Source organism: Leuciscus leuciscus (genome assembly GCF_965113295.1).
Source record: "Leuciscus leuciscus genome assembly, chromosome: 8".
NCBI lineage: Eukaryota > Metazoa > Chordata > Actinopteri > Cypriniformes > Leuciscidae > Leuciscus > Leuciscus leuciscus.
Window position 1 is genome coordinate 11197851 of NC_138732.1, and position 18370 is coordinate 11216220.

General features: G+C 40.9%; 1 protein-coding gene across 3 annotated transcripts in view; it reads left to right on the top strand.

The window, feature by feature from the left end:
* The window catches only part of LOC309504644 (A disintegrin and metalloproteinase with thrombospondin motifs 2), a 178599-nt gene that overhangs the window by 119035 nt on the left and 41194 nt on the right, over positions 1 to 18370 (top strand). For all 3 annotated transcript variants that reach the window (XM_082177845.1, XM_082177847.1, XM_082177846.1), the window contains exon 4: positions 13588 to 13787. In XM_082177845.1, the coding sequence (XP_082033971.1) occupies positions 13588 to 13787 (200 nt within the window). The remainder of the gene's footprint in view (positions 1 to 13587; positions 13788 to 18370) is intronic.

Genomic DNA, 18370 nt, shown 5'->3' on the forward strand with positions numbered 1-18370 from the left:
GGTTGCTAGAATAAATTGTTTTTGTTTCGGAGGCAAAGGTTTCTTAGAGCAGCTGTTGATGTTGGCCATATTTCCAGCTGATAACAGGATCAGCTGACTTCCAGGATCTCTGTGAGCCAGAATAAGTTTGTAAGAGACACCTGTACAGTCCCAGCGCTGTCTATTCCTGTAACCTCCTGTTGTATCTGTGAGGAGAGTGAGACTATTTCCATGTCAACAGCTTTGGAGGTCAGTGTGGCCTTGTCTGTTGCTTCTACTCATCTGTCACTGTTCTGGGGTTCATCCACTGACCTCTGCGGCCCACATTCATGGACAGTGACACAGCCAGGTCAGTTTTTACTTTTGAGCTTATAGATGTAGTTGTGTACAAGATGTACATGTAGATGTAAACAAAAGAAGGAAAAAAAAAGAACATTTATTCACCATGATGTCAGTCCAAACCTGTATGACTTTCTTTCTTCTGACAGTTAAGTAAAAAAAAACTGTTTGGTTAACAACATTCTTCAAAATATCTTCTTTTATGTTCCATAGAATAAAGTCAAAAGGGTTAGAACCCTTGAATAAATGAAAACAGATTTCATTTTTGTGAACTATCCCTTTAAATGGCTGTTTTATTAAGCAGATGCCATGTGTGAGTGCTTTAGAGATATTAAATTAGAAATTGTAGTATTGCATCAAAATTAGTTGTAGTATGAAATATGATCGCTTACTATATGCTTAGCCTCATATTACTGTAAGCAGTATTGATTATCTAGCAATACTCTGATTACAATGAATGTGTGCACTTACAAATCACTTGAAATCTCTTGTCTCAATTGTTTCTCCTACATTGCAGTGATATTAAATTGAGATTTTTGCTTAATGAAAGTCTCCTGCTTCTCAGATTTTTCTCCATTATTGAGAATAGACCTCTAACGTTTCTCATTCAATTCAAGTAGGCTATTTAAATGTACAGTGCCATAGACTTACTGCTTGTTATCAACTGTCTTATTTGTGTCTCTTTAAAAAAAATAATAAAAAAAAAATTATGATAGATCTGAGAGAAAGTAAATACTTTAAGAAAATATTCATGAGAATGAAAGAGAAATAGTATGAGTGATAAAGCTATCAAGATAAAGTGATTCTATTATTGTAAGTAGATTCCTTGTTACCATATTCATGTAGGTATTTCAAATGTGTCATTTTTTTCGTTATACACCCAGCCAATCACAGTCTTGCACACATTTTGTGTTCTGTGTGTTTAAACAACAGCCTCAAACTCAATCTCCCAGCATTCAACTGAAAGCATATCTTGCCACTGATAGACACAGAGGGTGGAGGAAATGAAGAATGTAAGGCTGACCTGAGAGAGAGCAGGCGTCTGGTGCAGAGACGCTGAGGAGGAGGAGGTGGTGGAGGAGGACCCCTCCCATCTTGGCATGAGTGGGTGGATTTCTCTGTTTATCTTTAAGATCTGGCAGTGACAAAAAAGGCTGAAAACCGTCTTTTTCCCTCTTTCTTCTATTTTATAAGAGGATCTCTTATGGCACTCTTATGAAATCGTTCCCCTGTGCAGATATCCAGAGTTTAATGTGTGAATTGCTGGATGGCTTGATATAACCCAGTGGAGCATTTCTCCCATGGTGCTTTGCTGTTGCTTGTACATGTCTGACTTTGAGGACAGTCAGCTATAAAGATTATGGAACACTAAAAACTAAATATTCCACATTTGATAAATCAAAGCCTACTGTCTATTAAAACCTTGTTCAATTACTGTGGTCATTGGTTACTTTGTCTATCTATCTATCACTAGCAACATCATACACAAGATGACTCTCCGGTCTTAAAGGGTCATGAAACCCCCCTCTTTCAGCTCAAGTCTAGCTCACAATCTTTTTGAAAAATGCAACGTAATTGGGCGTAGATGGCTGTGAGAAGAAGGGAGGGGAGTGGGTGTGGTATGGCACGGCTGGGGACAGGGGAGGGTGGGATAACTGTCATTGGCCAGTGGCCCATGCATATCGACTGTCACTAAAAATCTGTGGTAAAACAGCTAGATTTTTTATAGCTGGCAAAGTTAAAGTCTAATGAAATACACTGACACCTCATTTTTGTCCTTTCAAAAGTAACTGAATGCCCTGCTACATATATTAGCCTACAGTAATCGTAATTGTATTTAAAACATATTAATGTACATGTATAATTATAATGTCATTATAAAACATATATTTGTTTATATACACACTTTAAGTGCATATATTTGAAAATAATAAATTTTCCGCTTAAAAAACAAAACAAAACGTTCCATACATAGCCTAGATCTACGTGCCCCCTGAACCCCCATAATGAAGATGGACAGTGACATAGAAATTTGTACGAATTAAGCATACATTCCATACAATTGAGGTATTATCGAAGTATCTACATGTTAATAACGAATGCTTATGTAACAAAAGGCAAGTAAAATGGTCTGGGTTACATTTTAGACACACACACACACACACACACACACACACACACACACACACACACACACACACACACACACACACACACACACACACACACACACACACACACACACACCCCTCTGAAGGGATAGAAAAGTCCTTCTCATTGGATGAGAAAACTCAGTCTCATGAATAATTATGAGACACTGATGAGTCATCAATGTACGACAGTGCTTTGCCACCTCACAGCCTGTGACGTGAACACGATGAAGATTTTAAACCCGGAAGATGAAAATAGCGGGAAAAAAACTAAAATTGAACCATTTTCCCCCTACTATTAAATCTAACAGATGCTAACATTGTCTTCAATGGTGTTCAACACACATACCTCTGTTAAAATCTCAGAAAATTTGGTTTATAGTTTCATGACCCTTTAAGTGCAGTCTTCAAGATCATTATAATATAGTAATAAATGGGCATGTTTAGATATTACTTAAATATACAGTAGATACTTATAAATAGTATATTGTATTATATTACACGGGGAGTGTGATATGACAATGTGATTACTATTCTAGATTAAAAATGGCACTTCATGTCAAAAAGGTTGCTGACTTCTGCTCTACAGTAACATTGCCGGTTTACTTACCACATAGTAAACATTAGTGCATTGTTGGCATTAATATAGAGCTTAATCAAATGGCATACTTTATTACCGCTGGAGATGATTTAGTTACTGATATCATTACTAGCTCTAAATGGCCTGGTTCTAAAGGCTTAATTTGATCTTGGCTTTTACAACACACCATTAAAGATTAAAAGGCAGAAAGAGCATTAGTTGCGCACTGGCTGTTAGAAAATGTGTGTGGCTGGATCAGATTTCCCTAAGGTTGCGATACCCTTCCTCAGGAACACAGAAAGGCTCGCTTGTACATCTGCTGCATGTACACACTTTCTCACACTCTAATTAAAAACATTGTCTGACATCACCGGCGCACCGCCAATGCGCAAGCTGTTTGCACACAGAACATTATTGTGCTTTTGCTACATAAGGGACAATATTATGTGCTGGAAAACTCTCATACACACACAGTGGAATGCACTACTGAATGTTTTTTACGTGATGTCAGAGGTCAAATGTGAAGTGACTTAGAGGTCATTTAGAGAGGCCACATTACTGTTCCTCTTCAGTCGGTCAGTTGACGCCACGTCGAGACCGATGAATAGGAATCTCGCTAGAGAGAGACAATACACATTGCCGTGCAATCATTTGCATCAGCTGTTCAGCCTCGCAGCGCGGGTATATAATGAGCAGAAAGTGCGATTGCACTTCAGCTTTTTGCTTTGGAGCCAAGCACTTTGATGATCTCTTCAAAACTTAAAAAACAGCTTTGTGAAACTTCAAGCATCTTCAGGACCTGGATCTTCAGGTTTGTTGAGTCAGTTGTCACCTTTTCCTTAATCTGTTGGTACGGTTCCATTACTGTAAAACAAAACAAAACTCCCTTTCCAGGTTAATTAAGGTGAGCAGCTGCATTACAGGTTCTAAGCAGAAAGGGTTGGAGGAACTTTATCAGCAGCAGATGCAAAGAAGGGTTGAATCTATCCTGTCAGATAGTTCTCATCCCTTACAGGCTGAATTTCAGATGTTGCCTTCTGGATCACGCTTTAAACTCCCAAAATTCAGAACCAACAGATATAAACATTCTTTTGTACCTGCAGCCATTCTGCTTCTTAACTCTACAAAGTACCATAGATAACTTATCGACATACTATTTATTGAGTATTTACTGTTTTTTATTGTTTTTAACTATGCCTGCAAGGTAGGCAATCTCTGTATTGTGTGTGTGACTGTGTGATTTGTATTATACTATCTGCTGTACAACAAATTGCCCCATTGGGGGACAATAAAGTAACTTAACTAACTAACTAACTAGGACCTCTCCACTTTGGTGCTGGCGTTACAGCACAGCAGCGCGAGCAGTCTTTTTTCTCTCTCTTTGTTTTCTGTTTTTTGTTTTGTCTAAGAGCAAACAAAAGCTGTTTTCACAGCTGGTAGGTGCGCTGGTTTGAGTGCTCAAAGGCTGTTCCACCTCGCTGCCCCACTCCGGGTACACCTACGGTCCCTTTGGTCCCGCTCGTACGGTCTCTGCGAGCCTGGTTAGCGCTCCCCAGTCCGTCTCGCTGGCTCAATCAGACCATCAGGCTCGGCTATGCGATTCAGTTCGCCTGGCGTCCCCCCAAGTTTCGGGCCATCCACTCCACTACAGTGAGAGCAGCCGATGCCCATGTCTTGCAGGCGGAGATCGCAGTCTTACTGGCGAAGGATGCGATAGAGCCGGTCCCTCCAGCCGATATGAGGTCAGGGCACTACAGTCCCTACTTCATTGTACCCAAGAAAGGTGGTGGGTTTACGACCGATCTTGGACCTGTGAGTTTTGATTCGGAGCCTCCACAAGCTACAGTTCCAAATGCTCATGCAGAAACACATTTTCTAATGCATCCGTCCCCAAGATTGGTTTGCAGCGATCGACCTGAAGGACGCATACTTTCATGTCTCGATTCTCCCTCGACACAGGCCGTTTCTGCGCTTTGCATTCGGGGGTTGAGCATATCAGTACAAGGTCCTGCCCTTCGGGCTGTCACTGTCTCCCCTTGTCTTCACAAAAGTCACGGAGGGGGCCCTTGTTCCCATGAGAGAATAGGCATGCTGTGTCAGGGGTGTGGACGGGCCCTCAACTGCATTGGCACATCAACTGCCTCGAGTTGCTAGCAGTACGTCTCGCTCTGAGCCGCTTGAAAACGTCGCTTCAGGGCAGAGACGTGCTGGTCCGTACGGACAACACTGCGACCGTTGCGTACATCAACCGACAAGGTGGTCTACGCTCCCGTTGCATGTCGCAACTCGCCCGCCATCTCCTCTGGAGTCAGAAGCATCTGAGGTCATTTCGAGCCATATATGTCCCCGGGGTGCTCAACCGTGTGGCTGATGAGCTGTCACGAGCTGTGCTCCCGGGAAAATGGCGACTTCACCCCCAGGCGGTTCAGCTGATCTGGAGAGAGTTCGAAGAGGCTCAGGTAGACCTGTTTGCCTCCTCAGAGACCTCCCATTGCCTGCTGTTTTACTCCCTGACCGAGGGAATACTTGGCACGGACGCACTGGCACACAGCTGGCCCTGGGGCCTCCGCAAATATGCGTTTCCCCCTGTGAGCCTACTTGCACAGACCCTGTGCAAAGTCATGGAGGACGAAGAGCAGGTCCTTCTGGTGGCTCCCTATTGGCCCACCCGGACTTTCATGCTCCTCGTAACAGTCCCTCCCTACCCCATTCCTCTGAGGAAGGACCTTCTGACTCCCTATGGCACCCGCGTCCAGTCCTCTGGAAACTCCATGTCTGGTCCCTGGACGGGACGCGGAGGTTCTAGGTGACTTACCCCCAGAGGTACTTAACACCATCACTTCTGTACGGGCGCTGTCCACGATACTTGTGTACGCCCTAAAGTGGAACCTGTTCGTCGAGTGGTGTCCTTCTCACCGAGAAGACCCCCGAAGATGTTCGATAGGGTCTGTGCTTTCCTTCTTGCAGCAAGGGTTGGAGCGTAGACTGTCTCCCTCCACCCTCAAAGTACATGATGCCGCTATTTCAGCTTATCACGACCACATAGATAGCAAAACAGTAGGAAAGCACGACCTGGTCGTCAGGTTCCTTAGGGGGGTGAGACGATTAAATCCTCCTCGTCCCCCCTCCATACACTCTTGGGACCTTCCCCTGGTGCTTCAAACACTTCAGGATGCTCCGTTTGAGCCTTTGCAATCAGCATACTTTAACCCTCTGAGGTCTGAGCTGTTTTCTGGGCCATGGAGGTGTTCTGACATGCTCTGACATTTGTGTTTTTTTCTGTTACTAGTGACATTTTCATGGCTAAAGTCTGATTACACTGTATTCAGCACAAACTCTGCTACAATAATATATCAGCAGCATGTATGTAAAAGTTTGTAGTTTTGAGATAATGACATTTATGCGTGGTTTGTGAAAATACAAAAAATTCTCACTGAAATAAGGCCATGAAACCCATACTGATCATTTCTTCACAAGACTTTTGAAAATTGTATGACATAGCCTAGAATATTTGCTCCAAAACTATGTGAAAATCACCCTGACTGCTCATTCAGATAAGACAATATATTGATTTAAAATTTCTAAGACGTGTTTTGTGTGACAAAGCCATATGCGAAAAGGCGTGATCATCTCATGAATATGTAAGGTTTTAACACCTGAGAAAGACAAAGACACTCCCCTAACTGCCCTATTAGGAGCGATCAGGCCCTGTCATTCAGAGCAACCTTGCACAAAGAATGAGGAGATTTAAAAAAGAATGGCTTTTAGATTGTTTGGATTTATTTACAGCACAACACAATCCAAAAATACAAATGACAAAAGAGCACATTGAAAACAATGATCCAAACACAGAGACCTTTGTGCCATTCCTAAAAACATTGTACATACCTTAAATTTCCAAGGTGTTTGATTTTCACTTTACCATGTTCATGTACAGAGACTCATGTGAATGTTGAAGTCAGCAGGACTCAGTTGCATCTGGTCCCTGAAAGAAAAGAAAAAAAGAAAAAAACTGTGAACATAATGATATCAAGAGAAACTATAGGGCTGCACGATTTTGGGAATAGATTTTAGATTTTTCTGGTTAAAATTTATTTTTAAAATTCACAGAATACACACACACACACACACGTTTCCAACAATATATAGGCTAATGAACACCAGGTTTGTTGTGCCTTGTAGGCATAGGCTACGCAGTGCTGCATGAAATAATAATAACAATAAATTAAATCTTCCAAAAGATTTCAAGAACAACTACGCTAGAGAAAAATATATTGATTATCATATGTTACTTCAAATGTTTCCATTCGTTATGATGATATGAAATGAGATAATAGTAAAAACATAAAGCCTAATGTTTGGTGCATTTTTCCTTTCAAACGCAATCGCGCTCCAAAATATGATACATTAAAACCCACAGCGCGCTCCAAAATATGATACTCAAACCCACAGCGCGCTCCAAAATATGACACATTCAAACGCCATCGCGCTCCAAAATATTAAACATTATGGTTATACATATCTATGTTTGAGCAGATATCCACAAACAGTATTTATCAGGAAACACGGGTCTAAATAGTATAATATTCACCATATACAGTATCTAGCAACAGTTCAACTGCAATGTGAAGTTTATGCAACAATACCATAAACTAATAAGTAAGAATTTCTTACCTTACATCTTTCTTGTCTTCAAATCGCGTTCTTCTTCTTCTGAGTTAAATCCAATGTAAGCTCAGACGTGTCTTCCAAACTCGACGAAAAGCAGAGACTTGTGAAGTTTTTGGGTGTTTTGTGTTTGAGGTAACGAGGGCGTTCGCGTCCCATGTGGAGATTTGCATGTGAATCTCTTTTGCGCGAGTGGGCGTGTCGAATTAAAAAGTAATTAGCAAGCGTTTGAGATACTGGACATCCTGTTGGTTTTATACAAATTACTTAAACAGAGAATATTTGTTTTCAGTTTGAATCCGATCATTTAAAAGTACACACTTAAATGTTTATAAAGGTAAATGGCTCATAAATGTGTGAGAAGTATTCGTTGAGTTTTGTTTCAGTTTATAGACGTGCTCAAGAAAAAAAAGTTCACCGCGACGGAGAGGCAGAACGCACACCCTGTTTATTTTCTTTATTTTACAAAAGCACAATGTTTTGATTTGATTGTAAGTGGACACATACAAAAGTAGAAATATCACAGATTATTTTTTTATATTTCTTTTTTCTGTATTACCATAAATGACGGAGTAATTTAAGTTTATGTTGCTGCTATGTGAAAAAAATCCAGCAAAACGCGGGGGCGCGTTTCTCGACCTCAGAGGGTTAAGCTTCTTTCCATAAAGACTTTGCTGCTGGTTGCACAGGCCTCTGTCAAGAGGGTAGGGGACCTGCACGCATTTTCGGTCGACGAATCGTGCCTAGAGTTCGGGCCGGGTGACAACCACGTTGTACTGAGACCCCGGCCTGACTATGTGCCCAAGGTTCCTACCACGCCCTTCAGGGACCAGGTAGTGAACCTGCAAGCGCTGCCCCTGGAAGAGGCAGACCCAGCCCTGGCTTTGCTCTGTCCCGTTCGTTTGCTCTGTACAGAACTCAGTCTCAGCCAGCAGAAGAGAAAGGCTGCCTCCAAGCAGAGGATGGCCCACTGGATAGTGGATGCCATCGCCTTGGCTTACCAAGCACAAGGCGTGCCCTGCCCGCTCAGGTTGCATGCACACTCCACGAGAGGCGTTGCATCCTCCTGGGCATTGGCACGTGGCTCCTCGCTAACAGATATCTGTAGAGCTGCGGGCTGGGCGACACCTAACACGTTCGCTAGATATTATAGCCTACGTGTAGAGCCGGTCGCCTCCCTGTTCTCACCCTAAACGGGTAGAAGCACTGAGAGGCCCGGCCCGGGTTATCACGGAACAACAGTGACAGATACACTCTGTGTAAGCCTCCTCCTATCGTCCTTCCAGGCAAGAAGGGGTAGAGGCTTGCACAGGGCGCTGGATGGGATGCAGCAGCTTTGGCCCTTTGGTAGGGATTCCTATTCATCGGGCTCGGCGTGGCGTCGACTGACCGACTGAAGAGGAACGTATCGGTTACATATGGTAACCCTCGTTCCCTGAAGGAGGGAACGGAGACGTTTATTTACAGCTGATTCCACCTGCCATGGTGCTAATGCATCATCATACATCATATTCCAGAATTGTCTGATTTGATTGGTCAGGAATCGATTGTTCTTGCTCTTATGAATGGGCGAGGCTTCATTGTCACTCATCCAAACCTGGTGCTGCTCACTTGCTTTTGGACTTTAAGTGCACAAGTGGGTTTTGGGTTACACTTTATTTTAAAGTGTCCTTGTTACAGTGTGATTATACATCTAAGTACTGAGTAATATCAATTAACTACATGTACTTACTATAGGGTTAGAGTTAATATTAGGTTACATTTAGGGCTAGTTGCATGCAATTATGCATCTATAGTTATTACTATAATTATGTTAACAAGTTTTGCCACTGTCTTATTAGTCAAGTCATCTCACCTTCATTTGTATAGCGCTTTTAACAATATGGATTGTTTCAAAGCAGCTTTACAGAGATAATAGGAAATTACCGTAACAGATTGTTTAGGCTTTACAACAGCTCTAGGATAAAGTTATTGTCCAGCTAAAGTTTTGATTGATTGATTCACTTCCGTTGCGAAGATAATTAGCCGCTAACACAACACCGTTCTAACAACAAAATCCTTAACGCGCTCCGGACGCCCATCCGCACAAAATAGTGCCTGGTGTCTCGAGAACGCACTCCCTGAAATAGGTTCGAAGGTGCAAACGATTATCCGTTATCTCTGCGCAAACCTCCAAAACTTTGCGCACATGCGCATTACGTGTTCAGTCCAAAGGTAAGTGTGTTTGAATATATATGTGCGCAGGCATGTAGACCTTCTTTAAAAATCAACCTTCAATAAACTCAATAAAAAATATAATACAGACATTTTTTGTCGCGTCTGCGTAGCCACGTGAACCGGAATTAACCCGACAACATTTTATCTGTACTTAGGTAAAGGGAAGGGAAGGAGGCCTTCACAGGGGAGGGACTGGTTGACACTTCAGGACTGTGTTGTCATCGTGTCCAGGCGCAGGTCCTTCATCAGATCTGGATACGGTGGACTGCGGTAAACCTTGGATAAACAGAGAGACTAATATTAGCGTAGACGCCATCCTTCTTATGATGTAACATGTACATCAGGATTTATGGGGAGTGTTCCCGGTTCCGGCTGACCTAATCTATGCAGCTTAACATTGAATTATTGAAGTCTATAATGTGTTATGTATATGCTAGGCCAAAGAGATGTGTTTTTTAGTCTAGATTTGAACTGACAGAGTGTGTCTGCTTCCCGGACAATGTTAGGAAGATTGTTCCAGAGTTTTGGTGCTAAACAGGAAAAGGGTCTAACGGCAGCAGTCGATCTTGATATTCTAGGTATTTTCAACTGGCCGGAATTTTGAGATCGCAATAGACGTGAAGGACTATAATGCGTTAAGAGCTCACTCAAGTACTGGGTATTCATATGCTATTTTAAGGGCGCATGCTTGGCCATAATCAATGTAGCGTGTGCACAACACGCATACACTTTGCTTATCTCATCTACACACAGACGCAGCAGTTCTCATTTTTAGAAGACCATACATTATTACAAGGAAAAATATTAACACACGTGGGAAATCATTGTTGTGTCCATGAAGATGTGAAAAAATAGGCATAAATCTAGCTTACACATTTACCCAAATTATTATACGCCTGTTTAACCGAAGCTAATTTGGGTGGGTTTCTCCCATCCCCACTTCTGTCTTTTACGGCCCTGACGAGAACGTTGGTCTCCTCGGCTTTGAACTGCTCCTGGCTCGCACCTGGCAAATCCGCCGTTATCATAGCAGTCCGCCATGGAACAAGCGCGCCTGCTCTTAAAGGGAATGTGAGATGTCGCTCTGATTGGTATATTTCACGTTACGCCCAAACCACACATATGAATAATGAAGCTACTTCAGACCAACCCATTTTTGATTTGCGTCGGGCGCAAGAGTTATTTATCCCGCCGGTATAATAGCAACAGCGCCCACAAAGTTACTTGCGTTTCAGATCGTTAAAATAGGGCTCTATGTACCATATTACTAGAGAGAAGAGCAGCACCATCCCAGGAGGGATGAATACCATCTCTTTTCAACAGGTCAGGTCTTCCCCAAAAACTTTTCCAATTGTATATGAATTCTATATTATTTATATTATTACAAAAGTTGCTTTGAATTAGAAATATTGAAATCTGCTGTACCAGATTTAAGATGTTTATTTAAGATCAATATTTATTGTACATCTGCTCAGATTCAAATCTCCAAGCTCTCAAGTTTTGCAACACTTTTACCTCCATACAAAACAAAATTGCAAATGTTTGTGCTTGGAAGTGTATTCATATTTGTGTGCATTTTTATGTGCATGTGTCAGCGGGCACGTCTAGATGTACCAAACTCTCGTTCTGTCTCAGTGCTTTTGCAGTTTGGCGGCCCGGCGACCCATAAATCTGTCACTCATAGAGATGAGCATGTGATGCTTTGAGTTGAAGTGAAACGAGCTACTGTGAGTTCAGTACTTTAGGTTCATAAGATTACACTGTGATTCAGGAGCAACGTTCTGTGAACGTGCATCTGTGACTAAAACACACTCACTGCTCACAAACTCAGTCAAACTTTCCCTAACATCGCCAAACAGAACCACAACTGTACATGATATCAATCTTTTCAAATGTCCTACCAGTCTGAGCACCCTTTCCCTCTCTCCTTCTTGCGTTTCTTCCATCTTTCTCTCCCTTATAGGTTCTCTTGACATTTTCAAAGGTTGAAAGACAAAGTAGCTTTGTGTCCTGATAAGGGCGAGGACTCCTCAGCCTGAATGTGAATGTTCTCTCATGAGATCAGAACGGAGCTGTGTGTATTTGACAGACAGGGTGATGGGTCAAGTTTTGGAGGATCACGGAATGAAACTGAATAGCAGAAAAAGACAGATGTCATAGATGGAGGATAGTCGTCACCAGTAGGTTGAATACCCCTTAAGGAAAACGTTTTTCCTTCTGTTCCCAAAGAAACAGATTTTTTCCATAATGATGGACGTAAAAAAAAAAAAATATATATGTTTTATTGAATATTGCATTATATTCCATTTACTTAGCAGAAGCTTTCATACTAAAACAGTGTGACTTTTATGGTGCATGAAACTAGATCACATGATCCTTCAGAAATCATTCCAATATGCTGATTTTGTGCTCAAGAAACATTTCTTATTATTATCAATGTTGAAAACAGCTGTGATGCTTAATATTTTTGTGGAAACCATGTTACGTTTTTTCATGATTAATAGAACGTCAAATGAACAGCATTAATTTAGAAGGCATTTATAAGAAAATAATGAATCAATTAATTAATTAATTTCATAAAAAAAAAAAAAGACTGACCCCAAACTTTTGAAGAATGATGTGTGGACTCAATGTAAGTAGGTTTGGTAAAAAAAAAAAAAAAAAAAAAAAATTTTGCAAATATTTAATACTTTTTAATTCGCTTCTCAATTAGTATTAACAGGTCCTAAGATTGATACTGAAGGGATCTGTTCTTCTTCTCACTTCTGCTGAACAAGGCACTGCTGCAACATGCTGGCTTTTTCTCCCCCATCTTCAGTTCATCACAGCTTTGATTAGACTATGCTATAACATCAGCCTGGTGCAGATACTTCTACAAAATAGATACTGTTAATTAAACTATAATTTTAATAGAATAATAAAAAAAAGGATCACTTCAGTTTTTTTGCATATTAAAAGACATGAGCCTCCAAGAGCATGTTAATTGCTTTTGTTGTACTGTAGAAGCTTTCTTCTAATTTTGGGTGAAAATCTGCTGACACAGGCTGTGATATAATGAACACCTGCTGGTGAGAGGAAGTTTACAACCCTACAAAATCCTTCATAATAAACAGCAAACAACGAAAAGAAAACACTCAAACACCTCTCCATTTGGTTTATTGGGAATTTTCTGTGCAGCTTCTTGCCTCTGTTGCCCTGTAATAATATGTTACTGACTCTCAGCATTAAGATGATGAATATTGTTCTTACTCTCGGATTATCATCCAATAAGAAAGTGACTGGTGAGCTAATATTAGTCTGCACCGAGCGTTGGTTTACCCATGAGCAGGTTGCCTAGGAAACGTTACATAATTGGAGCATAGAAGATGCCCCCAGCTGATTGGGTGATGGAGACAAGGTGATAGATCTTCCTCAATGTGTTCTCTCCTCCATGTTCCATCTCTCCGCCTGGTGAGGAAATGACCTCACATATAGTGGCTAGTGGTTTGATAGGTTTCTTATGGCACAAAACAGCTTTTCCTTTCATGTCTTCAACAATGTCACTTAAAAGGAAAAGCAAGTCTGTGCATTTCTGTAATGATGTATCAGTTTACACTTAAAAACTGTAAAATTTTTGTTTTATATATATATATATATATATCTTTTTTTTTATAGGTGCTGACCTGGGTGGACTGTTGGAACTTGAGACTCTGTATCAGGGCGTGGAACGCAGTATTAACCAGAGCCGACGAGCCCGCAGACAGTCCCCCGAACGAGTCTACAACATTGAGGTTTTGCTGGGGGTGGACGACTCTGTGGTGCAGTTTCATGGACAGCAGCATGTGGAGAAGTACCTCCTCACTCTTATGAACATCGTAAGTGTGCTCGAGCCACCCACGCTGCCTGTTGTGTTTGGGTTACCCTTGAGAAAAATCAAAGAACGATAGAAACTATTCTGTCAACAATGCATCAATTCTACAGGCGTAAGACAGTATTATAATAAACAGCTGAGATGAAGCCGACTGGTGGTGAAGCATTAGAGACACGGTGTTGACACCTGAGGTACTACTGTTTATAGCATTTATATTCAATCCTGCAGTGTTTTCAAAACTTGCTTTCAAAGTTGAGCTTTCAAAGTCTGTCTTAGTGCTGTCAATCGATTAAAAAATAATAATTAATTAATCACAAATTTTTCTGTAATTAATCATGATTAATCGCACCTAACAGGTAGTATATATATACAGAATCTGAATAAAGTTATCAAACACTTCACAGTCTTCACTGCGTCAATTAATAATTAGATATTGATAAATCCTTATTAAACCTACAAAAGTTATTTCTCTTTTTCCTTTGTTCTTTGGTTATCCTTAAAGTCACCATGAAACCAAAAATGAAGTTTTTTTGGGCTTTTAGTATGTGTATGTTAGCCTTACTGTTATCTATAACTAGGGCTCCAAAACAATGACAAAATTTGCATTTAGAAGATATAAGCGTTCAAAACAGTCTCTCACTTCCACCAGTTTGGATCAGTGATTTAATTGACATCACTCTGCACTTCAGCATTTCATCAGATTTTTGGGTTTATTGGGCTACTGTCACTTTAAAGGGGTCATATAATGCCATTTTTGTACAAGCTAATATGATTCTTTAGGGTCTAAATTAAAAGTTTGTAATATACTTTAATAAAAAATTCTCATTAGTATTGTAAGAAAACACTAATTTTACCTGGTCAAAAACAGCTCTGTTTAAGTCATGTGTCTTTAAATGATAATGAGCTTTGCTCACCCCGCCCCTCTGTTCTGTGCGTACTGCGTACACAGTTTTAATAACACAAACGCGTTATTAAAACGCGTTGTTCATTATAAACGTGGGATTATGAATTATATCGAGAACGTCGTACATAGAAAACATGCCGTAATGTACCCTGAGTGTAAAAATAGCTGCATTCATCGTGAAGCGTGCTAGCGATTTGCAAAGATGAATATAAATATTAATATAAAGGTTAATAAAACGTTACACTCACTTCTTCTTCTGGAGGTGCAGCAGGAACACGAATATTTGGTACCGATCCTTTTTTCAGGAGCAGCTTCTTAGCAAAATCAGCTTTATACTGACCCTCGAGCAGTCTGGTGTGTGAAATGATTCGCGCAAACATGAGAGCATTGACATTGATCGTGGGGAATATTCCCTTCGAAAACAAACTCAGCCACTGCATCTTCAGCGGTTCGGATTTAGGAACATCAAAATGACTGCTGTGTTCCTTATTGCACCCAAGAACAGAACACCACAATCGCTTAGACGCCATTCTGCTCATAGACAGTGCTCCAGTATCAACAATGACGCGCGGACTATGATGACAGACAGCTCGCTCACGAGCGGGAGCGGGTCTGTCTTGAAACCAAGCGGCAACCTCCCCGTCTCTCTCTTGAAACCAACACGGAAGTGAGTTAAACTGCAATTCATTGACTGGCCGCTTGGTCAAATCTGTATCTCCCCCATGTTAAAATTACCAACTTTACAGCAGAAAAAAACATGTTTACAGCCTGGATCTCTATGTGGCTTTGGTCTATACAGCTAATTTTGCCCTTCATAACAACTGTGAGGGGGTGATTTTTTTTATAACTCATCCGTTTAGTTGATTAATATTTAAAGTTCTGCATAATTAAGGGTGTGTCCACTTTTGAGTGACAGGTGGATTCCCGCTGATGTCAATGCTAGCCGTTTGTTTGCTGTTAGCCGCGTCACTACTCACTTCACCTCAGCAAATGTTAGCTGCTGAACTTGCCATCTCTGCAGTGTTTGTGCTTTTTTCGTGATTATTTCATACAATTTAATACACCCATTACTTCGCCCACGGCTTAGGATTCCGTCGTTGTCGTCGAGTATCGTTCGAGAGAACAACCAGCGCTGTATTTCAGTTGTTTTCCTCTGTGAACATGCACTAATGGATGTCTGACAATTTCGTTGGTTTTTGGAGTTTTCAGATTTAAAAACGTCTATAGATATAAAGGCTCGTTCGTTCTGCTCTCACGGAACAGATAGATTATAATATGCTTATGTACCGTCAGATGAAATCCTGCAGGTGTCGGCGCTTTCTCCGTCCATGCAATAAATGCACATCCTTGAATGAGCGCGGATTTTCTAGCGTATTTACTTGAACTTCATAGGTAATATATCTATGGTTTAACCCATTTGAGAGGCGGCCAAAATCAGAATTTAAAATGGACTGAATAAGCTCTCTACGAACTTGACGAGCGATGCCGCGCTGACGGACCATAGACTATAAAAAAAGAATGAACTGACATGTAACTGTTATGCACATAAATCACTGTCACACACACTCTCTCAGAATAATAGTTAAGTTACTGTATAATACATTTTCAACTAGCAGAATAGTACAGAATCACGATACACAGTCTCACTTGTAGCCATGTCTTTTAATAATATTTCGAAGGGCAAAAACAGGAACTTTTCATTGGCTTTACATCATCAACTGTCACTTTAGCACGAGGCCCTGTGCAGTCGCAGACTTAGTACTTTCCATAGGGTACTTTCAGTAGCATATAGCATTACCTCCCAAGCCTGAGCTAACTCGATCACGTCGAGCGGTGAGCCGCGAGCGTGGTTTCATAGCCAGGCTCTTCCAGCTTCACCCACGCCCCGCCTCTTTGCCTATTTTCTGTTATCCGAGAGTGACGCAAGGTGACGCGAGGCCAAGATGGCGACGGCCAACTCCGCCCACTTTAGGCTTCAAAAATGCTCTTCAGAACACCTACGGGTGACGTCACGGACACTACGTCCATATTTTTTTACAGTCTATGGTTGAAACGCTGCTGTCAATCAACAATCGTGGGGGGGCGTCCGACCGTGTGACGTCACTAGGTCGAACGGCTTGATTTGAGAGGGGGGGGAAACATATAAGGAGATTTAAAAAAAACCACTGGATGGATTTTTAGCATTATGTGATGGTTGTGTACAGGCACTACCAACACACATTTCAGTACAATCAACTTGTAAAAGTGCATGTACCATTATATGACCCCTTTAAGACCTGCCGCACATAACGCGGATCTGGCAGCCCATTTTCTCACAACTCTCTACATTAATTTAAGACTTGCACTTTCATGCTGATTCGGGAATTAAATCAGCTTTAAAATCAATTTAAAATCACCATTTAAATCAATTGAAAAAGGTATTCTCAATTAAACTCCAATTTAAATTACAAAAAAATATGGGGGAATATTTTCAAAATTTGAAAACTTGCATCAGTTTTTTTATGTAATTGTGATGAGCAAAGATCAATGTTGTATAAATATACCGCTTTCTAGTATAATTATATGGGCATATAATCCACAGAATTTTTTGATTTTGCATATATTTTTAGTTTTCACTCCTTAAAAAGGATTAGAAGCTGTTAAATTTTGAGATTAATTGCAATTAAATTGTTGAGCAGCTTTAGCTTTAAATGTTTATAAACTCCACTTTGGACTATTTTGGAGCAGTTTTCTGATATTGAAGTAAAGGAATACATGCAGTTAAAATTATACATTCGCAAATATTTCATGTACTGTCAGCTCTCACTGACGTTTGTCTCTAGAGTAGATGTCTGGCTGACTTTATGCTGATTTCATTTTGTGCGATTTGTCTCTGTAATTGTCAGGGTGTGTTTTTTTTTGGGGGGGGGGGGGGGGGGGGGGGGTTGTGATGAGAAGGATGCCAAGCTCAGGTAATGCTGGATGCAGTAAATCAGTGGTTTTATGTCATGTGTTCTGGGGTGGCGTAAGCCAGGGGAGAAAATATGCTTCAGGACAAAACAGATCTCATCTGCTCCTTGCTATGTGTCCTTTAATCTCCACAAATTAAACCTACGCAAAGAGAGAGAGAGAGAGAGAGAGAGAGAGAGAGAGAAAGAGAGAGAAAGAGAGAGATCAGCTAGCCAAGAGTCAAAAAATCTCAAGATGGCCAGATATTATATCATCAGTAATAGTCAATGATGTGAGGTAAAATCAGACACATATTAGATGAGTTCTGCAGTCATTTTTCTACATCATGGATCACTCTATCTAAGATAAAATGTGATGGGATGAAAAAGGCTACAGAAAAATGTATTATAACCTCACCATTTTTCTCTATATTGCATATTTTCTCCAGTTATCATGAGTCCCCGAACAATTTCTGCAGCTGTGCCGCTGCCATCTCCTTTCCTCTCCTCTCGTTCTCATCCTAGGGGGTGTTTCAAACGCTGCATTCTGAATAAATGACAGGAAAACAGATAAACAGAAATTTATAAATAACATTGAGTCTTTCTCTCCCACGCGTTGAGTTCTTGCTGCTTTCTTCTTGAAAGTTTACTTTGCTCACTTTTGGAAGGCATGTCTCCCTCTCTCTCCGAGAGTCAAGGAGAGAAAAGAGAGAGACATAAAGCAGGTTTTTGCCCTTTTTTCCTCCAACTATTTTC